Source organism: Embiotoca jacksoni, unplaced genomic scaffold (genome assembly GCF_022577435.1).
Source record: "Embiotoca jacksoni isolate LCO1_2020_lvr unplaced genomic scaffold, fEmbJac1.0.p SCAF_11, whole genome shotgun sequence".
NCBI classification, from domain to species: domain Eukaryota; kingdom Metazoa; phylum Chordata; class Actinopteri; family Embiotocidae; genus Embiotoca; species Embiotoca jacksoni.
The window spans coordinates 10,633,478-10,659,061 of NW_027185241.1; the positions used below are offsets into that span (position 1 = coordinate 10,633,478).

The 25,584-nt window shown below is 43.3% G+C and overlaps 1 protein-coding gene across 8 annotated transcripts; it reads left to right on the plus strand.

The window, feature by feature from the left end:
- Positions 1-648: 648 nt before the first annotated feature.
- phactr4b (phosphatase and actin regulator 4b) lies at positions 649-25,411 on the plus strand. Of its 8 annotated transcripts, XM_069143114.1 has the most exons (17): positions 1,163-1,220; positions 1,557-1,696; positions 7,643-7,757; positions 8,319-8,363; positions 14,322-14,492; positions 14,806-14,886; positions 15,635-16,150; positions 17,575-17,904; positions 19,179-19,310; positions 20,341-20,863; positions 21,337-21,635; positions 21,766-21,964; positions 22,148-22,203; positions 22,586-22,647; positions 22,739-22,876; positions 23,160-23,236; positions 23,918-25,411. In XM_069143114.1, exons 4-17 carry the CDS (start codon positions 8,351-8,353, stop codon positions 23,931-23,933), a joined length of 2,613 nt encoding a protein of 870 aa, XP_068999215.1. In that variant the 5' UTR covers positions 1,163-1,220; positions 1,557-1,696; positions 7,643-7,757; positions 8,319-8,350; the 3' UTR covers positions 23,934-25,411. The 8 variants fall into 8 exon arrangements, with proteins under 8 accessions (XP_068999214.1, XP_068999219.1, XP_068999215.1 ...); XM_069143113.1 differs by lacking the exons at positions 1,163-1,220; positions 1,557-1,696 and adding an exon at positions 649-824; XM_069143116.1 differs by lacking the exons at positions 1,163-1,220; positions 1,557-1,696 and adding an exon at positions 1,709-1,811.
- The last annotated feature ends 173 nt before the right edge of the window (positions 25,412-25,584 follow it).

The window sequence follows — 25,584 nt, forward strand, 5'->3', positions numbered from 1 at the left end:
CTAACACAAATATATATTTAATATGGCCTATTAAAGTAGTGTTTAGTCACATTTAACACCAGTTTCTTGGAATACAATATGCCTTCTCCATCAAATCCTGCCTCACAGCGCCTCAACACAGAAGGCTACTTGCTCACACAGGAAAGGATTAATGTGCCTGGCTCTCTTTAGTGATGTAACAATAACACGATAGGAAAAACAATTAAAAAAAAAAAATCATAGATTTATACAGTGATTTTTAAATCTCTTGGCTCTATTTATGAAGTTAACCCCGTTAAACAGTATCATAACTTTTTAATGTGATAAGGTGTCATAAGGCGGCTAAAATGACAGCAGGCTCTGTCAGTGTGTGGAAGCTGTCTTTATTTTATTTATTTATTTCGTGGTAGGAATAGGAAATCTACACACCACACTTACACTTATTATAGTAAGAAATTAAGCTGTATAATATAACGGTATGCTCCTCCACCCCTTTCCCAAACCGGATCAGTGCACTGCAATGCTTGGTGGGTATTGGAGTCTTCACGACACAAAGAGGAGCCGTTTCTGCAACGCTAATCAGCGAGCTGCAGCCTCCGCCGAGAACTACCAGTACCAAGATACCCAAACGGGATGGTTTCCGGTAAGTGCATAAAAATGCTTGGACCGGGCACTGGAAGAGGGGGAAAGTGTGAGGTGAGGGAAATGACCGGGCTGCTATTTTTAAATCGTCTGTAACTCATTTTAAAGGAGGAGGAGGAGGAGGAGGAGGAGAAAGCGGAGGAGGAGAGTGAGCCGGGAGAGGGATGCGCGAGTGCTCATCCTGGAAGAACAAATCGACCACGGTGAGTTTGGAGGGAATGTATTCCCGCAGACAATAACCTGCAAGTTGCGCTCCAACTTGGCCGACACGAAACAAGCAACACATCGCGAGTAAAAAAAAAAAAAAAAAAAAAACCTACGTCCGTAATGCAATGCTGCGCGAGGACGTGTTGGTTTTCTGCAGATGGCGAGTGTCGCAGCGTCAATGTTTGCCTCCTCCGTCTGAAGCTCCATTTTCCACTGATGGTCTCTGCGCTGGCGTCCATGCACAACAAAGGATGCGTGTGATCAGCAGGATGTAGATGGTGTGTGTGTCCGTGGTTGCAGTCGGGTGATTTTTTTTTTCTTTTTTTTTTTTTAGTGGGATGCACCTTCAGGTCCGTACGCCGGTTTCTACGCTGCACTGCGCGTTGTGTTAGGTACAAATATAATCCTCTGAAATGCTTCTTCCTGCGCGATGTCTTTTCGATAAGGATGCTGCATGTATATCACTTATGAAGTGCTGGGCTTTGTGCATCGCTGTAGCCTACATTTAACGAGCAAAAACCTCTACTCAGAAATAATTAGCCTATTACCGTCAATTTGTGTTTCCTGTTTGTCTGTAAAAAAAAAAAAAGCAAAATGTGGTCAAAATGTCAATAACAACGACACGTCTATGCGTAACAAATCACACGTATTTGGCTTTGCATTTTATTGTTGTGTTTTGTCCAAAAAGGTTGCAAAATCCTTTCTTTGTCGGTGCTTTTATTTTGAAGTGCAGGACCGGAAGTGGCTGTTTCTGCTGTGGCTGACTTGACTCCGGTCTCCCATTCACTCATCAGCATCTTGAGCCCACTGGCGCGAGATCCGCCACTCGCGGAGAGAGAGAAAGAGCGAGGGAGATAGAGAGAGGCAGGTTGGTGTTGAAAGCCTTCACACACCAACACAGGGCTCCGTTTTCTCCTCCTCTCGGCAGTCACAGCTGCTTTCATTTGATGCTTTTGACACGACAGACCGAGTCCACCTCTCAGGTAATTTATCTTTTGCCTCAGGACAGGAACCGGTTAAATTATCAGTGCAATCTCGGTGATGCAATTAGAAAGCAGCCTCCATTTAGATCTAATTAGGACGTGGATTGTTAGGGCAAAAATGGAAGACATGATACACTTGGCTCCTCATCTTCACTGTGAGGAAGACTGGGCTTGCCTGGCTCTGATATTAAAGTATAAATGGAGAAATGGTAGTCAGGTAAAGCTTTTTTTTTTTTCTTTTTTTTTTTAATTCCTTGAAGCCTATTATGGACCTTAGAATATATATATTTTTTTCCCCCTTCAAGGACATTGTAAGATATTGCCACAAGGAAGATAGAGTAAATTATTCAGATTACAAGTGTCAGTAGAAGCGCAGGCGCATTTTCTCAAAATGGAAAAGCATCAAAAGTGTGCTCACAATTCAAAAAAATGTTGTCCGTACATCTCTGATTATTGTATTGATGTTGAATTGATGGATGCGAGACCTTTTTAATGCCCTGATCAGGTGCCTCCTCTCCTTCTTGAACCTGCCGCTCCTCTGCAGTAACATGCATTTCCTTTGGCTTCATCTGCCCTGTGGTGAAAAAGCTCCAGAACTTCATTTGCTCGTCCGAGGAAGAGGGGAAAAAAAATGCTGCCTCACGGCTCGTGTTGTAGCTCTTTCCACTTCCCTCTTTAATGGGCCATTACGAGGCAACCACGATGTTTAAGCTGTCATCTGGCCCTTGATTGATTCGGTTAGACCACAGATGAGGTTGATCTGTGCATGAGATTCCTCCAAAGCTCTCTGCTTAATGCCCCCCCCCCCCCCCCCCCACACACACACACACACACACACACACCTTCCCATCTTCCTTTAGTCAGCAGCTGCTGGCAGGGAGCAGAGGTGGACAGCCTGGATTGAAGCATGGGGCTGCAGAATTTGAAACAACACACGTGTGGACCGTGCTGCTCTTTGTGTTTCATCAATTGACTTCTGTTGCATGGTGATAAGTTCGGCTCGGTCCACCCTGCAGTGCAGCCTACACGCAGGTGGAGGGACACTGTAGAAGAAAAGTTTAGCATTTCGGGCTCCTTGTAAAAGTGGGCCACCGGTCCCTGTGGTGAGTGGTTCTTTTCTGGGGCAGGCTCGGCGATGACGCTCACCCAGTCCGGATTGGGAACAGACACCCTCGTCCATCCGTTTCGGAGAGACGTGTGGAAACAGTGTGGCTCGGGCACGCACTGCAGAAAAGGTCCAAGCAGCTCTGTCACTTTTTACCATCTGCAGATCTATCGCTGATTCCTCTCTGGAGCGGGACTGTAAGTATGCTTCAGCTCCGTCCACCTGTCTCGGGTAGTAACAGGTATTTAGTCAGCTATTCACCTTTTTTCTGTTCATAAGACGGTACTTGTAAGGATGTAGACAAAGGTCTTAAGTGTGAATGTGATGATTTTTCTTCCACTGACTCGGCGTCTTTTTTGTGCCCAAACCCGAGCCCCGGAGTGAGAAGCAAATTGCTATTTAAAGATGGCATAACCTAGCCAGCTGCTGCTGTTTCCGCTCCCATCGTAATTGAATCGGCACTAGTGGAGTGCGCCAGTGAGGGTGTGTGCACTCCACAGAAGATTACACAGTTGGGACTTCTAGGCGGTCTGTAACGGCTACTTTCACATACCTGATTGGTGGCTCCTATTCCTGGTGAGTTTGTGGTACGGAAGCTGGGAAGAGGACAAATGCATGTTTTCAGACTAGATGGTTCACCCTGATGGTACAGAGTTATAGTCACTTAGCACGAATAGTGGTCGAGGAGGTGTGGAGGTAAGATTGTCTCATTTATTTCCTCTTCTGCCAGAATGATTAAGCTCTAAAAGGGAGTCTGAGTCATGAATTGTTTGTGTGCATCATGTTTTCTTTGATCTGTTTGCCCAACACAGCGAAGGGACAGCCAGAGGCCTCGGATAATGTGTCTTTCATGATGGTGAAGACGCTTGAGTGACAGAGTTCCTGCTCAGTTTGGATAGACTCATCACTTTCATATTGATCTGCTGTGTACAGTGGAGGGCAGGGAGAGGGTTAACAACTCAAAAGGGAACTAGGGCATCAACATCCCTTTTTTATGGGCACATTCTGTGACTGGCTGTGAGCGTGACAGAAACAGCAAGTGAGACAGAACAATATTTAATTGTGGAATGTATCTGCTCAAGCCAGTTCTTTCTTTTTTATTTTGAAGGGCCGTTGTTGTAGTTCACATGCAGCGATTCAGGCGAGGGTTATTCATTTTTCTCGCATGAGGCTGTGGCTGAATTGCGAGGAAAAGGTCTACCCCCTCACTGCCTTTAATCCACTCTCACTTTTCAGACTGTTTTCTCTTTCCGTGGAACATTCAGCACTCGGCTCGATTATTTTGAGTCATCCAGCCAGGGCTGTGGCACTGGGCGGGAGTGTAAAAAATGTAATCTCCGACCACGAATGCATCTGCCTCGTCTCAGTGGTGTTAGGGTTCTCCTCCAGTCTGTTTGTATGGCTGCACTATGAAAACTATAGTGCTGTGAAGCCCATTTCCTGCGCTTTCAGGTCTGTTGCATTTCTACTTGTTGTTACTCGGGCTTCTTTTTTTTGACAGAGAAGTTCACCTTTGACCATGCCAGTAAATTGGCCTGGAAGAGGACTAACACAGAAGAAAAAAAAAATTGAAAAACGTTTCTGAGTTTTACATATCTGATTTGTGGATGTTCACTTCATGGTAGGACAGTGATCATTGATTATAGTGATGCTCTTATGAAAGGACCTCCTGAGCCATCAGCCTGGACACGGTCACAGAGTCCAAAAGGACTTTTCCTCTTATCTCGCCATTCGGTGAAGATAAAATCAGCCCACAAGGCAGCGAGGCCACAGTTTGTGTAGACCAGTAATTCACTCTAATGTAAGATGATATGGACCACCAGAGGGTTACTTGGCAATGAAATATTGACAGAAATGTTGAGAGAGAAACTGAAGGAATTTTGCAGGCCCATTTAGGGTTGGGGTTGTGGTTGCTTTTTTTTTTTTTGCTGACAGTTACAACCAGTAAAAAAAAAAAATTCTCATTATATTGCTTTTTGGGTTCTCAGGCAAAGCAAATATTTGTGCTTGTTTTTTCTGCTGCCCCCAAAAATGTGGCTTCCATAGTATTGCAGCTATTTCATTGCAAAGAATGAATCATTTGTACTCCACAGTGTAATGACACTGGAATGTCTTTTTCTGCCACTAATGATTATTTTAATTTATTTTAATCGCACAGTTAAAAAATAAACATTTATGTTTTTTTTAAAATCTGCAAATATAAACTGAAAAGTTACATAAATGCAGCAGATTGTCACTTTGAGAAGCTGCAACCAGTGAAAGTTTGGATTTTTACTTTATAAGCAGCTTAACTGATTAATCAACCCACAAAAAAGTTGCCTTGATCAATTAATCAAATAATGGTTCCATCTCAGGCTATAACTCATGATTATTTTAAATATTGATGAATACAGTGTTAATTCCTTTAATAATTTATTATCTATAAAACATCAGAAAATGGTGAAATAATCCCTTACAACGCATGTTGGGTCACATGTCTTGTTTAAGTGTCCAAAACATAGTTTAGTATTGTAAGACAGTAAATAGTATGACAAAGAATAGCATCAAATGCTCACATTTGAGAGTCCATACATTTTTGCCTTTTTAAAAAAAAAAAAAAAACAATGAAGAAAATTTGTTAACTATCAAAATAAGGCCAGTTCATTGTGTCTGCGTCCACACACGGTTCCACTCACGCTACAGCAGTCTGCATCACAGACACCAGCTGGAGTTTCTTTACCTCACTGTCCACCAACTGCAGTTTGCGGACACGGCACAGGAATTGTGAAGACTTTGGAACTTGCCACTGTGTTTCAGCTCCATTGATGGAAGGCATAAACAAATCAAAGCTCCTCCAAAGTCCAGCAGTGACTACTTCAAGTATAAATGGACCTCATCTGTTGCTCTCATGGCTGCATGTGATGCACATCACCGCTTCACAGTGGTGGACGAGGAGACCTACGGTTGTGACAGTGATAGTGGAGTATTTAAGGAGAGTGGTTTTGGCAGAAGTGTAATGCTGTCTGCGTGTCTTTTTTAATGATGAGTTATAAAAGTGTGGAACGGCAAATCTCCTCGCAAAGCCTCTCTTCAAAATATACACCCATTTTGTTTTCCTGGTGCATGTGCAGTGGGTGTGTTTGCTGAAATGGGCAGATTGGTCCACATGGACTAATCTTTTCAGAAAAACTTTTTTTTATCATCTTTGTGTCCGTCTCATCTCGCTGCCACCGTAGATCTCATCTACATGAACTGCCAAGTTGTAGATCTTTCCATTCTCAACAAACAGACATATTCAACATGTGCAGCAGTTGCAGAAAAGTAAATCTTTCTCAGTATGTCAGTTTCTTTTATGATAAACCTTTGTGATTCCATGGACTGGGAATTTTTGTTCCTAACAGCATCTGTCTTGTGATGCCAAACTCCCTCTCTTCTCTGAGTTGAGTCAAATCACGCCGACTGCTCTGCTGTATTTTGACGCTACATTTCTGTCCAACTCCACAAACAGGAAGGTCCTCCAAGGCCTCCAATTTAACCGACATGCTGAGCTATCCGTAAACGTACATATTTGTAAGGACCATGCAGTTCGGGTTCTGCAACATGTTCTCGAACAAGTTATCTATCTTTAATCCCAAATAAAACTGATTCACCAGTAACATACTTCAAATCCCCAACATGCTGTTGTTTTATGTAGCATCGGTTGCATAAAAGGAGGAGGCACAAAAAAACATGTGGAGAAGCAGGAGTCTTGCAGACTGTAGTCCTGCAAAGCTCAGTGAGGTGTGCTGCACCAGCTTTACTTTTAGAGACCTGGTATCAGCAGGATAATGGTGTCATTTCACAATTTATTGTGAAGGAAAGGGATCTTAGCCGTCTTCCATATTACATCTTTACATCTACTTTTCTAAAATTATTAAACCCCATTTATTTCGAATTTGTCTTGCCATCTCAGTAACTAGAATACTCAACAGACAAATATTTTTTTTGCCATAAGTGACCCACTTCAGTTACATGAAAGTGTTAAGTCTGTAGCTATGAAGTGATGCCCTCGGCCAGCAGAAGTGTGTAATTGCATAACGGAAGGGTTTTTATGACAGTGTTTTGACTTTTTACACGTGAATTGAGCAGCGTCCAGGTGGAACTAAAAGTCTGAGTGTGTGCCAGCAAAACCATTGTCCTACTACCATTAGCGTGACATAACAGACGCGAAGTCACACTTCAGTCCTCCATTTCTGAGGATCACTGCAGATCGCTGTTCTTTTTTAGTTGACTGGAGTAGTATTCGGCAGTAGCCCAGAGCTGTTCTTGCACACCGAGCTTCTGAGGGCCTTTGTTGTTTTTCCTGCTTCCCTTTTTGTCTTTGTCTACCGCTCGTTCGAATACACTTCTTTAAGTGTCATGTTGCACGTAGCACCAAATTTGTTTCATCCACGCAGACATATATCTTTCTTTTGTCTGCCCTTTATTGTCGTAGAAAAATATATGATCACGGCTCTAAAAATAAGAAGCAAACATGTTCGTGTTGGTTCCCGAGATGTAATATTGTCCGTCTGGCTCTAACTTATATTCACAGTGTTCCTGTGTTTTCAGGCACGGACACTCTGGTTTAATATGTTGTCATGTCATGTTAGCAATACATACACGTTTCTGGGAATCTGTGGAGCCCCATTAATTTTTCACACCTTCTTGGCTCTGGTTTTTGTTTATGAATAACCGTGATGTCATCTTTTTGTTTTGTCTCTGTCAGAGGGGTTAAGATGGGTGGAGCTGCCGTCATCAGCATGCTGGAGACCTGAAGAAATACTGCTACACTGCTGCTGAGGACTTCGACCACCCTCACCCCACCCATGACTTTCTATAGTGTACGTTTACACCTCTTTGATGCTGAAGTCATTCACAATGAGTATGCACATACAAAAATAAGCCATTCGGTTTTGGAGGATTAAACATAAAGCTGAAAGATTCCCATCATAGAAAAGCTATGAAAGCATAGTAAATGGTAAAATATTTAGTTGTTTGACACTTTTTTTAAAAGATTTAAAAGAAATCCAGACCTAATAATGAATATAGTGTATCTAAATTTTATTCCTTCAGCCAAATAGAATTGACTACATATGTTTTTTTTAATTTTTTTTTTTATTGATATTTAATTTAATTTGGTATTAAATCAAATAAATTTACGATTTGGTTTATCCTTCCCCAGATCAGTCTGTTTTCAATGCTTCAGGTATATTTATACTGGAGATTAATTAAGGCTGTTGGGTATGTAGTGCTAGCTCATAAATCCTAAACTAAATTGTTTGGAAATGCACATGTAACAAAGTTTTAAAGAAAAAAAATAATATTTCTCCACCTACTTTAACTGAAAGTGTCTCGGCTCACATCTTAAACTTAACGTTAATGCTCAAACTTTTGTTTTTCAGAAACCGTTGACTGGTGTGCCTCAACCTCTGTAATGGAAAATCGTGGTGAGTATCACATTACTCATTGTTGTTTGTTAAGTGCAGTGTTAATGCTGTGGAGAGAGCTGTAGATCCACACATCTCACTGTACATCCACTGTGTTTATGGGGTGTGTCTAGCCTCTGCACATTTTGTGAGCCACTCAGGACTACCGCCATACATCCTCTCAACATCAAGGCCCAGCTGAGGACCTGTTTCCCCTCGCAAAGCTCTGTTTTTCAGGGGTTTTCCTTGGTTGACGTGGGTGTGATGTGTGAGCTGTGTTGCAGAAATGTTTCAGTTGATTATCTATTGTGTCACTATTGTGTCAGGATTAGTTTTTTTCTTTGAGAATGTGAGTTGCTTTGTATTCAAATTAGTTGCTTGTTTTGTTCTGCTGTTAAGTGCCTTCAAACGCTTGTGTGGCCTCACTGATCTTTATTTGTCCTGTAAACCTAGCAGACGGGCAAGAAAAGGAAGTGCCAACTTTGATTGTTTGTACTGGTGAGTTTTTGGTTGAGCATCACCTGTAGTTCCTCAGTTAAGCAGTTCCCTAAACTAACCGTCCCAAAAAGCAGTTAAAAACGTCTGAATGTGCTATAGTGACTGTCAGTCGGGACTTCCTGTGGCTACTACAATAAAAGCCATGTTGAATTCATGACAAGACTGAAAAACATCTAGCAGTGTGGTGCAAAAGTTTTAAATTTGCATTAAGGACTAATGTGTTAATTATTGGCATCCTTACCGAGAGTTAGGTGAAAACATTTACCCCACATCTGGCCATCAAATATGAAGCTATTGCCAGCAGCACATTAGCCTAGCGCAACAGTTAACATTGTTCCGTCCAGAGATGACAAAATGTGCCTACTTGCACCTCTAAAGCTCACTAACTAATATCAAATTTAAATGTATTTATTTGTTTAATCTCCAATCCATCTACTGAGCCAGCGTGCTGATTAAAAATAAGTTCACTCTCTTGGCTTTACTCATTAGATTTTTTTCTGTTCAATTAATCTTTTTAACTTACTTTTTGTGCAATCAAAAAATAAACTTCTATTTATACTTACATAAGCAGTTCAGGCCCTTTCATATGTTAAAACATTAAAAAAAAAAAAAAAAAAAAAAAAAAAAAAAAAAGCTTTATATGATGTCCTTTATATTCCCGTCATGTTGGACACGGCTCGGTGCGTGTATGTACAGTATGTACCGTATGTGCGTACCTGACTCGGTCTGCTTGCCTGCTGAATTAGCCTGGCCCAGTCTGTTATCCAGGTCAGGCCAACAGGTTCTGGGCTCATGCGGATTGGCTCAGTTCTCTCTGGAAGCCGGCCCGGTGTGGAGACTGTATTTGGGGCACAGGGAGAGAAAAGGAACGCTGCCGAACACACTAGTTCTCCATCTTTAGAAACAGCCCGAGATGCAGCCAAACGCTCAGAAAACTCTGATCTATCCAGGCATAATGACACAGCTCAGTGCACTGGATTCCTCTGAGGCACAGACAGACAAAGTTTTCTGAAGACACTCAAACCTCAAAAGGAATCAAAGCACTAATTCAGGGGGTCTAGTCTGCACTCCTCCCTTTCTTCTAGTTTATAGAAAGTGATCCGTTTTTTCTTTTCTTTTTTGTGCTGCCTCTCTATATTCAACCTCCAAACAGCACAGCTCTCCTTGGCAAACATGTTTCAAAGTCATGCTAATGCCTCCAAGTCTGTTCAAAATGTGATAAGAGACTCTGAGATGTGTATAAAATGCTTTCTGGAGGCATAATGGGAGGCGAGTGGCATGATAAACACCCTCTGCCACCACAACATCAGTAACCTCATATTAGCGTGCATACCAGATACAGAAACGGCAGCAAATATCTGATCAACACATCTGATTGACTTGTCGGCTCAATTGGCATTCCTCCTTCATGGCTGCTGTTCATGTTCAAATGCTGAGAGGGAGCTGCAGCTCTGGCACACTTGACCTTTACACCGCTCACACAAAAAGTCATGTCTGATCGTGTGTAACATTTGCCCTGATTGTGAGTATTGATTGAAACTTCTCCGGTTTCTTTTCCCTCCATCCATCACATCAGACTAAATTAATGTTACTATTTTAATATTGTGTATACAGTTACTACATATATCTTCTGTTCGCTTTCTGTCATCTCGGCTCTAGAAAGGCGCACATACTGACACTTGTGTGTCAGAAGGATCATTATTTTGTGAGCATGCAGTTTGGTCAGAGCTCTGTGATTTCTAGTCTAGTTTCTTCTGTGTTGGTTGAATCTTTTTATCGTACAGTTTGGCCTGAGTCATGCAAGTTTTCATTCTCTTGTGAGACCCGCAACACTACATACTTCAAATTGTGCATTAATGGATGCACACATTGCACCACATACCGCAGCACACACGTCGAATTGAAAACATAACTCGTCTTTCTCCCTGGAATGGTAGGCATCTTTCACTGAATGCTGACCTGTGCTGTGAGCCAAGGAGGGAGGGTCAGTGAGTGTGTGTGTGTGTGTGTGTGTGGGGGGGGGGGGTGTCCAGCTCCAGGAGGGAGGGAAGGTCTTAAGAAGATTGTAAGAGGGAGGGACGGGGGAAGGACTAAAGTAAAAGGCGTAGAAGGGTGAGAGAGACACAGAAGAAGAAGAAAAGATCTGAGAGACCGGGGGACTTTGTTGAGGAAGAACGAAAGCAGGTGCAGCTGCTGATCTGTCCAGGGAAGAGCGCACGTTTCTGGGTGCAGGACAGGTAGAGGCCCCTCGGGGGCTGGATCATGGGACAGAGTCTTCGTGTGGAGATCCCAGCACAAGAACCACAACAAGACGACAATGGCGGTCAGTTTCTGTGCTCACTTATACACTCTGTGTACTTTAAACAGTTGTGTTTTCCAAAACCCCGAACATGCATGGCATAAATTGTTTTCCTATTTCATAGTTTTTGAAGAAATGAAAGCTTGGAGGAGAGATGAGGGTTTTAGATTGTGTAATCAATGTTGCAGTCTCCTCTCTCTCTCTCTCTCTGCCCCTCCTTCACTTTCACCACTGCAAGGAATGTTAAATCACCAAGATCACGTGGAAGAACCAACTGTGTTTTTACACACTCATGCAGGTGTTGCGCACTTTCATTTTCTTATCTTAAAATGTATTCACTCAGCATAATTTTATCATAATTGTTGTCTAGTTGAGATGTTTTACATAACTGGATTACCCTGATTATTGCCGTTTTTTCTACTTCAGACAAAATTATTAACTATAAAGTTTTGAGTTTCACAAAGTAGCGAGTAAGTTGTAGAACTCAGTAAAACATAGCATGCTCTAATGGTGTTTATCAGACATACTGTTCCTACGCTATTGGGTTTTAAATGGTTTAAGTGGTCTGAATGGCTCAGCTCGCACACTCAGTGAAGGCAGAGGTTCTTTAAAACACCAATCTGCTTTAACCACATGCTCACCTGACTAGCCCTGCCATGACTCATTTGAATCATGAGGTTAGAGGAAAATCAGGCTTCTCAATGAGATGTTTGAGAGAGTAGTGGGCGGGGCTTCGGGATGGGGCTACGTCAGGGGAACACACACACACACACACACACACACACACACACACACACACACACACACACACACACACACAGTCACACACCCCCGTGTTTCCTGACTGGTATGCCTTATCTTGGCAGTGCTGATTACAGAGCATTTCCACTGGAGTTCTGTTTTTGGCCATGTTATGAATGGCAGCATGTTTTATATCATCATTCATTAGTTTCTCTGTTGTCACTGTACCTTGAAGCACTGTTTCCACCAGCTGTCTGGTGGACTGTGTTATTGAATATGAGGGGAAGAGGCTGTCTTTGTTCTCAGGGAGGAAATGGCACTCCACCCTGATTCTGTGACTGTTTCCAGCCCCCCCGCCACATAGCGTCTATAGTTTTTCTGCCTTTGGACCTCTTTTTTTTTTTTTTTTTTCTACCCTTTACTCCCATTCCCAAACCCACAGCCCTGCACAGCTGTAGTGCCACCACACACCAGACCTCTTCTCACTGCAGCTGAAACAATGAAATGTTGGAGAGTTTTTCTCTGTATCTGTGAAGAATAATTTTGAGTGAAATCACAGCTTTCTTGAACGTGATAATTGAGTTGGATGTTCTGTACTTTTTCTCTCCGGTTTTTTTTTTATTTTTATTTTTTACTTTTTTCTGACAATGGAATGACACATTTGATCATCAGGGTTCATTGGCAAATGTACAAGTCTCTTAAAGATACGGTCAGTCATCTTTTTTAAACGGACGCCTGCTGCATGGGCTGAGTCCTCTGCGATCGTCATCTCTGCAGTGCTTTGGAGTGTGCAGGCCTGGCACAGCCAGCTCCTATCGTGCTTCACTGGCTTCAGCTGAGCCACTGTATCAGAGGCTTCTCTGACAGAGCAGTCTGCTCTGTGTGAGTGAGAACCTCAGTTGTGGATCACAGAGACGCTGCCTTAAGCAATGCTTAATCTGGATGTTATGGCAGCTGGTCTGAATCCTCCGATTTCTACTTCGCCAAGATAAACTGGATTTCCATGGTGTGGACATGTCCCTTGAACCCGGACCCTCTCTGCTGTAGTTTCGAGCAGCTTTCTGCAACTTTCTCTTCTGCATTTTCTGCGTCTACGGCTGGGATATACACAGGATAGTTGAGTTTTTGGGGTTGCTGAATGCTCCCTGCTTCCCCATGGCATGCTGTTTCAAGTCCCACCGCCATGGAAGCTGGACACTTGACACCCCTCTTCCAGGTAGATTAGTGTCTATTTTCTGAACGGCTTGTCAAAAATTTACTTTTGAAACTGGCAGCAGGGAATGAGTGTGAAGAATTTAGATTTGAACCGTTTTACAGTCCGTCAGGTGACTAAACTCTGTGTAAGCATTCAGTTCAAATTTTACCCTGCCAGCAGAGTGGAGCAGCGGTTAAAGAGTCTGTCCTTCAGCTGCAAAAATGGGTTTGAGTCCTGTGTCAGCAACCATCCACCATGCTAAAATGTCCCTTAGCAAGATACTGAAACCCTGCCAGCTCCAGAGGTGCTGGTCCGTTGCGAGCTAACCCTGACTTGCAGTGTGTTTTCCAAATGAAGATTGAGTTCCTATTCAGGAAAAAAAATTATATTGTTATTATTGTGTGGCCTGTGTTGTTTATGGATGACAAACTAAAAGTATTGTGTGTGAGCATACTTTTGTGGGAATCAGACTGCAAGACATTACTGTCGCCAAGACATCCTGTGTGCACATAAGACTGGATGTTGTAGATCAGGCTGTGTTCCTTCTCCCCTGGTAAATATTATGTCTGCTGAATACAGCAGCTGCAGCCTTTACAGAGAGCTAACATTTGAAACTCTCCTCGAGCTCAGCACTCTGTCAGCCTGTCAATCACGTAGCCAAGAATCTTTAGCCATTACTGCAATATGCCATTTAATGGGTGTGCTTCAAGCCTCAGCGACATCTCATAATGATCAGCGTTCTTTAAAAAGGTTTCGCCTCCTGACTCTTTGCTGTATGTATGTATGTGTTTATCATGATTGACAGTCTTTTTCTGCTACGTATGGCTGCCTCCGTGTGTGCCCCTCGTCTCCACAGTGGCAGCGAGGGCTGAAAGGCTGATAAGGCACTACTCTCCATCCAGCTAAGGAATGTGAGCACTTGACAGTGAAAAATTGTGGCTGAACGCCAATGTCAGACCTCTCCTGTTAACTGTGGATATGTGGAGGAGTCCATGAGCTCTCAGCATCACCCTGCCAAAGCACACTCAGTCCCCGAGAACTAACAGCTTAAGATAATAACAGCCGTAATGAGCCTGGCCCTCACAAAGGCAGCAGATGAGCTCGGTTAGAATAGAAAGCTCGACTGTGAGAAGATTGAGCCTACGGATCTATAATCTTGTTTTCCATGTTCTTGTTTCTTGTTTTAAAATCTTGCTAATGCCTTAAAACTTTTGGATTCGTATTAAATCACTGACTTCTGTTCTAGATGATGAAGCTGAGCAGCATCACAGCACAATGGTGGGAGAGGGGGGCAGCACGGAGGACAGCACCCCGACCCCGAAGCGTAAAGGCAAGTTCTCTACCCTCGGCAAGATCTTCAAGCCGTGGAAGTGGCGGAAGAAGAAAAGCAGCGAGAAGTTCCAGGAAGCTTCCGAAGGTTTGTGTTGTAAACTCATTGTGTTGTGTAGCTCGAGTGAACCCCCCCCCCCCTTTCCTTTTTTCACCAGCCGTATCAGTTACATTCAACTTTCATCAAAATTCCTCAGTGCTTGTGTTCCTGCCTCAAATGTTACAGGCCTGTTTGGCTCCTCTGATGTTTTCACAGAAGACAATTAGCTGCTAACAAAATATCCTGTGAAGTAATGACGTCTAAACTTGCATTACTTAAACTCAGGAACATGGGTTCAATGCATTACTGTTTTATCTTTGAGATCTTGGTGTGTAACATAAACTGTGTTTGTTGTTGTCAGAACTGGAGAGAAAGATGTCGACGAGGCGTACGCGACAAGAGCTGATCGAACAGGGAGTGCTGAAGGAGGTCCCGGACAACGGTAAGAGGGCTTCTGTGATTCATTTGATCTCTTTGCACACCGGTGTCTGTTTCTGACAGCAGCAGCCTTGAGGCTATCACACCCACACAGACAGTACAGTTAAGTCATCAGTACAGTATGGCAGAAACAGTGTCCGCCCATCCAGCAGGTGTCTGAGACATATTTAAAAAAAGACGCAAATTTACTTTCACCTTGCTGTTTTTCAAAGTAATGCAATATCTGTTTAAAATTACATGCTTCTCTCCAGAGCTGAGCAAAAGTGGAACGAATTGTGCCCTGCAGCAAAATAGCTCTGAGAGGGCTGTGTGCAAGCGCTATGCCAGCCCCACTGTTGCAGAAGCCCATTTATTAAACCTACAGCTGCTCCTTCATCACACCAGCAAACACTGACTCTGTCTATGGGGCTTGGGTTAAAGGCACCTAACTTTCTTTTATTTTTACTGTGGAATAGGGCTGAAACTGTCATTTTGATCATTTTAAAGTCTTAAAATATCAGGACATAAAACAAAAAGAAGAAGAAAGGAGCCAATCATGACATTTGAGAAGCTAGAAACAGCAGCTGTTTGATAATCTAATGGAGAAATTGTTGAATTATTAAGTTTTATTGGGTTTATTCTACAATTTCAGTATGTCACACTAGACTCTTTCTGTGTATCAAGTATTTAGTATTTTACTTTTTGTGATGCACTTGCTTGTTGGCTCAATAAAATTGGGTCTTCCCATTTTTAACACTGATTATTTTTGCCAGATGGAAATGCACAAAACATGAAGCAGTCCTACGTGAAGAATGGCCACACTCTGCCTGTCGGGGTCGGAGAAGGAGGAGGAGGAGGAGTCCTCAGCGGTGGCAGGAGCCCATGTAACCAGGGCAAACTCCCATCAGAGTCCGATTTTAGGATGAACCCTGCGTGGCTCACCCAGCCAGACGACCGAAGGGGTCGCTCTCCTTCGGACGGAGACCGCCGCGGAGTTCTGGGCTCCAGGGGCACAGGACTGCATGAAGACGGACGGAGAAGTGGAGGGACGGGGCCGCGTGCACACGGGGAGGGCGAGTGGAAGTCCAACATGGCCTGGCAGGGCCAGATTCACGGCCAGATGGAGGAGGGCAGACGTGGGGTCAGGCTTCACCCCGAGGATGGACAGAAGAGACCAGGGCTGCAGAAGGCCCCGTCGGAGGACGGCAGGAGGAGTCGGCCTGCAGAAGCAGAATGGAAGCCCACACTCCCTCGACATGCATCTGCTGAGGAGGGAAGGGCCCGCAGAGGTGCGTCATTTCCTGTGTTTCCTCCCTGCCATCTGAGTTTTTCCACCAATTTTCCTGTGGAGTTTTTGCCACAGCAGGACAGTCAAACACAATGCGCACATTTTACAATTTGACCTCCTTTATACATGTTTGAAGACAGTAGGTGATTCTTCAGTCCGTGTATTCTTTTTCTCCTCCCTCTTGCTGTCACTCTCCTGCTTATGTGCTGTCCTCCTAGATATAGACAGGATCCTGTCGGCTCCCAGGAGACCTGCTCCAGCTCCGCTTCTTATTTAGCAACATGAGGGAATAGCTCGTCCTCTCTTCTCCACTCCTAATTAATATGGCACAATCACTACCCATTATTGCCCTTTAACGCTAACACTGTCAGCTCAGTGATAATTGGTGAAGAGCCCCAGCTAATTGATTTCCCTGAAAATGAAAATAAATTGAGAAATAATGGTGTTTTGTGCTGTTTTTAGACCTCGTTTGTCCACTTATCACTCGTCTGACTCCTTGAACCCTTTTAATTTTACATTGTAAATTTTGCACGCGTGTAAAAAATATGTCAATAAGATGAAATCTGAATGAACCAGAACTGAAAAGTATAAAGATGATACAATGAGTCGCATCGAAAACAATTCAGAACTGCCATACAAAAAGAGAGAACTCTTTCTATTGACCGATTTGTAGGCTAGCAGATTTTTTTTTCTCCTACTTTCCTTCATGTGTCCCTGCTCGGCTCTCTTCTCCATCTCACCTTGTAGTTTCCTTTTTTTTTTCTTTCTTTCTTTCTCTCTCTGATACTGCTTTCTCTCCCACTCTCTTTCTATCTTTATCACATCATGCTTTTGTCCTTCTTTTCTCTCTCTCTCTCCTCTGTTCTTCATTCTCTCTTCCTGCTTTCCTCTGAATTATTTCCTCTTCTGCTGCATGATGTCACAGTGATAAAGGTTCATCTGTAAATAAATAACCCTGAACTTCAGAGCTGCAGCTTTGAGGAATGGCGTGGGAGCAGCAGCAGCAGCAGCAGCGCAGCAGCAGCAGCAGCAGCAGCAGCAGCAGCAGCAGCCACAACGTGGGGGCTGCTTTGGGGTTGCGCTGGGGCGGGCAGAGGGAGGTGGGTTTGTGGTGGTAATTGCAGCCGCCTACTCTGTTTATCTTCACAGCTGATCCCTAGATAATGCAATGTTCAAACAAGTGCTATCACAGAGAGCGCTTTGAGTGGTGAAGCAGCAGAAAAAAGTCCACTGCTCAGTCTGTGAGCTGAAACATTTATAGATATGCAGAGAGGTGTTTTATGAGATGCTGCTAATTCAATAATGGAAAATCTGAAATTATTCTTTATAAGTTCCTGCCATGTATTGGCTGTCATGTGCGGAGTTTGTAATCAGATCGCAGGTTTATTATGTAACATATCCCCTGTGCTACTTTGTTTTTTATAGAGTCAGACAGCCATTTCGTCCCTGACCCGGAGGCCCTGCGGGACACCCTGCGTGAACCTCTGCCTCCTAAACAGTCGATCATGCCTCCAAAATGGCTGATGAGTTCCACCCCTGAACCTGGCAGCGAGGGCCCACCTCGGACACCGTCCAACCACCCCACGTGCCAGTACCCTTCCCCCTCCGCTGTGACGTCCAAACCGGTTCGGTCTGTGTCTTCTGCGGGTGCCAACACTCAGCAGTCTTCAGTCCTGACCTCCACCTCTCAGGCCACCAAGCAGCCCCCTTTGCCTCCACCCAAGCCTGTGAACAGGCCCAACGCAGCCATGCTGGGTAAGAATAGAGCCTCCTTCTCCTCAGAGATGATGGAGGGAAGGGTATTCCTCTCTTTCAACCTACATCAACAGTCACAAATGTGCATTATGAACACTGAAATGTCTGCTCACTTAGCATGTAGTTTTCCCACTGGCGTCTACAATATGTACATTTATGAGTCAGTGCACAACTGATGGTAAAGAGACGTCTTGAACACAACTAGCCAGACACACACACACACACACACACACACACACACACACAAACATTCGTGTAATGATGTTATCTGAACAGCTTGAGCAGCTTTCCCCCAGCTAATTACTTATTACGCCTGGGCTGTTTTAGCTGCAACTTTTCCAGCATTTTACACTCTGAAGATAACAGGGACTCTTGTGCCTGTGGGCCGCCGCTCCCACAGATGGAGTGTAGTGGTTGTTGTTGTTGTTGTTTGCTGTGAATTTGTCCCACCTGGGATCTCGCCTTAAATCCCACTTGAGCAAGGCTGTCTACTTTGATTCATTTTTATCTTTTCTGCTCATCTGATGGTTTTGCTGCCTTTATAAACAGGTGCACTTCTTGTCGTGTGTTCAGCTGCATCTGTGTGATTAAATACTGCAGTTATGATACGCTGAGAGGCGTTTTCTTTTCCTTATGATTATCGATAGTGGCAGAAATTGAATTCAATGTCGCTCAATTGGACACTAACAGCATTTTTAGGTTTACAAAATTTAGACTACCAAAAGTACAACCGTTAAACCAGAAATCTAATTTAAAGAACTAAAATCTCAAAGTACACTTGTTGAGTATCAGTTTGATTCCTTCAAATACGAAGCTGGAGCCTCGAGACAGTTTGCCTTTTTTTTGTTTTTATGCCCAAGTTTTCATACACATTAAACAAATGAGACACAACCTGTTAATAAAAGCTCTAGAGGGGCAGGTAGGTGGATTTTGTTACATTTGGACAGAGCCAGCTTTTTCTCTTTCCTTCCTGTGCTGTAGCATCATATTTAAAGACAACAATCACAAGGATGGTAACAATCTTCTCATTTAAGTCTTGTCAAAAAAACTAGCAGGTGCACAACTGTACATATATATATGTGGTGCTACTCCTTTGACAGGGTAAAACAATAGTAATCACCTTTCCTTTAATGAATGAACATTTAGGGCAAGAACACCCTGCCTCATAGTGCACTCGATCTATATGACGACCTAATGAACAACTTATACAGTAGCACCATGTAGCTGCATTCATGAAACACTCCAGCTGAAGGCTTCCGTCTCCTCCCTGTTAGTCTCCGCCCTGCAGGGGGGAGAAAACGCTCAGCTTCCGCTCTACTGGTCCTGCTGGAAGCGAGAGTGCGACTATGATGTCTACCTGTCCCTACCTGTCTACCTGTGCCGGCGGGCCGGAGGCCTGCGCTCAGGTAAAAGGATGCCATCTGGTATCTCTTTTGACCAAGGTGCCAGTGTCTGGAATGTCCCCTTCGGAGTCTGCGTCGTGTCGCATCCCTTCTAGCTGCCAAAATATTTTCTCCCCAATGCCTTTAACCTGTTGATGGGCCATGATTGCTTTCCGTTGGATGTGGTATATAAGAGCCGCATGCACATAATGAGCTAATAATGAGTGTGCTTTGTGTGTAGAGAGACAACTTGACTGTTTTTAAAGCTGTACTCTGTGATTTGGCATGTGAATGAGTGAGAGCCTTTAGCGGGTTCCAGCTGTGGCCTGCAATGCATCAAATTAATTTTATAGCTATAAACCACTCAGCCTCCGCTCAACTGGGATGGATGGGTGGACATGTATGGAGGGGCAAAAGGGTTCAAACAGGACTTGACTTAATTTAGAGAGGAAGATGTAATCCATTACAGCGTAGTCTACTGCATGTTTTAAGTCTGTCAGCACTACTATGCCTCTGTAGCACGGCTATGCTTTTACCACTGGTTCTGCTTTTAAGCTGTTCTACTGGGTTTAAGAACCACATAGAAAATAAACACCTGTGCATGCAAATAACTGGAAGATTTGCATTTGAGCTTTTTGTTTAGGAGCTTTTTATGCTATCCTCTGCTAATAAATAAGGTTTGGTGGCAGGGTTAGTATATGGCTGTAAAGAGCATGTAGGCTGTGTGCTTCTCCTTTGTCTCTGTGACCTGGGGCATGCGCTCCACACTGGCCTTTTAGGGCAGTGTGCATTTATGGAACAGTCATGTGATCCGACTTACTGTATTTGTGCAGTAAAGCTCAGTCAGACTAATGATGTAATCCCAGTAATTGTTCATGTGTATTCTGCCATGTTGGGTACATTTATACATGTATGACTGATGGTTGTGCATTCATGTCACAGTGGCAAACTGGACTGAAAAATAAAGCACTTGCTAGCAACTCACTGTCATGCCTGAGTTGTAGCGAGTTCGCTCCATTGGATATGATTGGATGAACTGTTTTTCCATTTGCAGGTGACTTCACCCACGCCCCGGGCGGTGCCAGTCTTGTGCCAGCCAAGCCCTCTCCTCCAATGCCTCCTAAGAGGACCACCCCTGTCACCAAACGCAACACAGAGGACTCAAGCCATCCCATCAACCCCTCACCACTTTCTCTGGAGGACCACAGCAGCCTCCCTGTGGGCTTCCAGCTGCCTCCCCCTCCTCCCTCCCCGCCCCTGCCGACTCACATACCGCCTTCTCCACCTCGCCAACACATACACACCCACCACCTCCACCATCAGCACTCGTACCCGCACCCACTTCCCCAACCCATACCGATGCTGTTTGACCCACCGAGCCCGACCAACGAGTCTCCCCAGCGCCCAGCTCCCATACCGCTGCACATCATGATCCAGAGAGCCCTGTCCAGTCCCGGCCCCGCTCTGCCACATCCAGACGGGTCACAGCGGGCACACGCGCTGCTTTTCGAAACCCCTCTAGAGTACCAAGGAGATCGTGGTCGCCCCCTGCCAGTTAGCATCCAACCCCTAAAACTGTGAGTTTCTCTCTATATAATGAGATATTTTTCTGTAGAGCAAGGCTGTATATAAGACAAAGTCACAAGTCAGTGTGAGCACATACAAGGTTACCTAACAAAGAGGGAGCAGCAGAAATATGTAGTCTTTGTGCTGTATTTCTCTCTGCATGACATCCAGCTTTGCATGTGACCTTGAGCAGCCTCCACAACCATTTTCAAAGCTTTGTACACTCTGTTCCATTTAGAGGTGGAGAAAAGTTGAGCCTGATCATTGTTAGCTCAGGTAGAGTCAGAAGGCTGAGGGTGGGATACGTTTCCTGGTCAGAGTAAAGGTTGGCTACACATATTTTTTATTCAGTAAAAAACTAGTTTCAATTGTGTCAGTCTTGTTTAAGTGCAAAAGTGCGAATCATCGAAATCAGTTGAATAAAACAAAAGCTTTATCTGTATCCATAATGCTCATGTATACATTTATTTTGCCTTTCTGTTAGATCTGAAGATGACTACTCAGAGGAGGACGAGGAAGAGGAGGAAGATGACGAGGAAGATGAGGAGTATGATGGTGAGATCCCCCAGCCAGAGCTGGAGCCACGGAGTCGCCGGTGTTTGATCGGTGACGCCGGCATTTGTGTCATACCAGGGGGAAACAGCAGCGAGGAGGAGGATGAAGACGAGGAAGAGGATGAGGAAGAAGAACATGACATGCATGGGGAGGACAGTGACTCAGATGGTCCTGTGCTTCATAAAGATGAAGACTCGGATGAGGATGACGAGGATGAGCCCCCACAGAGTAAGTATGACTGGGGTTTTTTTTAATAAATGATTTTAAAGTGATTTATTGTGTTTTCATTTGTAAACATGTGCGGCATTTTGTCGCTCCTTCACAGCTGACTGCATCTCTCTGCTTGGCTTTTTTCCAGGTGCCCTGGCCAACAGGGTCAGGAGGAAGGACACCCTGGCTCTGAAGCTGAGCAGCCGTCCCTTTGCCCCTGACAGAGACAGGTTCACCCAGGAGAGGTGCAGCCGAGATGACCAGCCGCCAGGACAGACTGGCCTCACCTGGCAGAGCAGGGAGCAGTGGGAGGCCATTCGCACACAGATCGGCACTGCACTCACGAGGTAAAAACACAGTTTGCCATTATTCCTCTTCCTCTGTACCACTGAAACTGACAATAGTGAATGTGCATTTCCTGAAACAATTAGGAGCTCATTTCTTAGATCTTTGTCCTACTTATTGCCTGAATTACAAAGTGATGAAACTGTGTAAAAATAGTGCTACTTTTTTCTTTTTTTTCACTTCAGGCGACTCAGCCAGAGGCCCACTGCTGAGGAGCTTGAGCAAAGAAACATCCTTCAGCGTCAGTATTAACCCTTTATTTCCTTTTCATTTTTTTGACGTTTTTTTTTATACTTCATTATTTCTAAATCAAAGACTGGTGATTGGTTTAGACTAATTAGTTTCTTGGTTTTAACAGAATCATTCTTCACTCCTTCTTGGTCTGATGCTTTTGTCTTTGAATTGGTCTTTTTTATTCTAGCTCTGTCTCTGCATTCATTACAAAGTAATTTTCACATGCATTTTTCCCATCAGAACGTCATTTGAAACACTGATTACAGTTTAGAGATCTAATTTTGGAAACTGCTTTTTACTGTGCCTCTCCTGCACATCAAACCGAGCTTTCATACCTTAGTCTAAAATAAGCTCTGTTTCTCTTTCCTTGTCCTTTTTTATTTCCTCAGCCAAAAATCAGGCTGATAGACAAGCTGAGGTTCGAGAGATCAAGCGACGGCTGACCAGAAAGGTGAAGCAAAACATCGACTACAAACATCCAAATGTCAAACCATGTATTTGCCAGATATTAAATTACTTTAAAACTCTCTGTTGTATTGTAGCTGAGTCAAAGACCCACAGTTGCAGAATTGCAGGCAAGAAAAATATTGCGATTCCACGAGTATGTGGAGGTCACTGATGCCCAAGACTATGACAGGAGGGCAGAAAAGCCGTGGACCAAGCTGACTCCAGCTGACAAGGTAAAATAGTTTAATTCAAATGGCTTTATTGGTATAACCATATTCAGATACAGTATTGCCAAAAGCACTGTAAGAATACTGACTTTACTTGATATTCCAAACGTTGAAAAAGAGAAAACAAACAAACAAAAAAATGAATAATAATCTCCAGCAATGATTTGACAAACCTGAAGAAAGCACCCAACAAATTTCCCTGCAGGTTCGACTTAATATCAGCACCAACTGTGATGTTTGTCACGTTTACTTTTAAGCTGCCATTTAACCGAAATGTTGTTTCGTCTAGGCGGCCATTCGGAAGGAGCTCAACGATTATAAGAGCACTGAAATGGAGGTTCATGAAGAAAGCAGAATTTACACGAGGTACACTTTCATCGGCTTAATCTTATAATCCTTCAAATTACTGTCCATTTTGTCACCATGGTAACAAAAGGGGAGTTGGTTGTCTTGCTAAGAAGTTGACACTCTTCATATCAGTAACGTGGCTGTTTACCTTAATTCCTTTACTGTCTGCAATAATTTCAAAAATGCAGACAAAATATGCAGTGACGTGTTTTGTTTTGTAGAAAGTAATCTGTCAGTGCTCCTTGACATTGTATTTTTTGAGTGCTTCACAATGAAAGCCATCCTGTGTTTCACCTAAACACCTTTTAAGGTAAAATAGCAGCAGTAGAGTAGTGGTTTGCATTAGCAGTGACTTACTACAGTTTTGATGCAGTTGGGAGACGGATCAGTAAACAGTGAAGCTAATATTAGTCAGAAAGTTAAAAAAAAACCGTAACGATGCTTACATTCGGTCGTCGTTTCCTTTGAATTCTTAGTGCATGTGAAGGCAATTTGAATCATGTGCTAGAATGACTGACTGTGTCACTAATAAAGAAAACTACTACAGTATATAGAGATGTAATTGCAAAAATATAAATACACTGAATGCCTGGAGAAATGGGTCCCATAAATAGTATCAAAATGGGATTTGCTTTAATGAAAAGCTTAAGGATTATGAATGTTTGTTCATGCCTCATGAGATGTCTTTGTTTTGTTCAGGTTTCATCGGCCTTAGCGTCTCTGCTCACGGATAATGAAGCACTTAAGATCTCTGTGGCAAGAAGCTGCTCCCTGTGGGGACAGAGTGCCGTCTTAATGTTTCCAGAATGTACTGTGCAGTTTATCAGGGAAAAGCCTGGAATTGACTCGAAACAAGAATGCTTCTCGCTTGCCCTCCATCCATCGCCGTCTCACTGCATTGCTTTCACTAAACCGAGGTGGTGGTGGGTGAGGACCAGATGTAGTATCTCTCCCAGACGACAGGGGGAACCACGTGCCAATCAGAAGTGGCAGAGGACCTACAAGGCTGACTCTCTCTGCTGTTGAGTGGTACCCTTCAGGGACTCGGATCTAGTTACAGCCTTTAATGCGGCCTCATTCTGTGTTGCCTTTTTAATTCTTATGTATATGGAAAAGCTAACTCATCTTGTTAACGTAATGACATACAATAATAATAATGATGACCTATAATAGTTCAGACAGTAATAACAGATAATAGGGACAAACGGCTGCGTCAAGAGCGAACTGGAGGATGAAGACTGGGATATTCTGTTTTAGGACTGGACTCTCTGGGATAATGTGTTTTATAAATGTGTACAGACTGCTATTGTGATACCTTCGAACGAACCTGGGAAAGAACTAATTACAAACTATTCTGTAATGCACAAGATATTTTATATTGTAATTTTGATCACATGAGTAGTGACAGCTTTTCTTTGAGCCTTTTTTATTATTATTTGGCTTGCCTGTATTTGTGGTTGTGATGTGAGGTGGCCATTTAAGCGTCGAACTAGTTATAGAAAAAGTTGCAAGTCAGGAGGCTGTTGGTGTTTTTTATGTGTGCCAACATACCCGATGCCTAAAGGACTATAGGAAACTGTTTTTCATATCACTGATTTCTGCAATCCACTGCATGAGCCAATACTGAATCCAGCGCCGTTGGATCTTCATTTATACTTTTTTATGAGTTTTTGTACTTCCCTTTAAAGATCGAACACACAATGCATTCTGTAGCCATTTCGAATAAGGTCTTACTGATAGTGTCTATACTAAGAGTTAAATGTATTTTGCTGTGAGTGCAGATCAGGGATTTATCAAAAAATCTGAAAATGTATAAACGGTCAACAGGGAGTCCATTTGGCAGAAACCTTTTGAAACTGCAGAAGCGTTTTCTCTTGTATTGTTGTCTGGCCAGTAGCTTACAGGGTTCTCTATGCTATGTACAGGTTGATATAGGTTTAACTGATGCTTCTGTATATCTTGTCTTCCTTTCATTTGAAAAGAAATTTTAAATATAAAAGTATTATAGGTTGCTATTTTTTTAAGCACAGAATATTAGTTTATGATTAAATGCTACAAGAATGGGAATATGAAAGTGTACCTTTTCTGTAAAAACTAATTGAATGTGGAATTGTATGAGCTGACAGTTTTCTTTTTAATTGTAAATAGGCACATCTGGATCCAATTAAAAATCCTATAATTCCTTGAAACTTCTGTGAAATGACTCTGCACCTGGCTCTTTATTCTATTGATCTGTCTAATGAGTGGGCTGAGGTGGCGGTTTGTTGGGAGGATTTAAAAGTGGATTTCTAATTGAAGAATATGGGTTTGCAGCAACACCTGGTGGCAGATAGATTTTTTTTTGTTATCAATAAGAGTTAAACCTG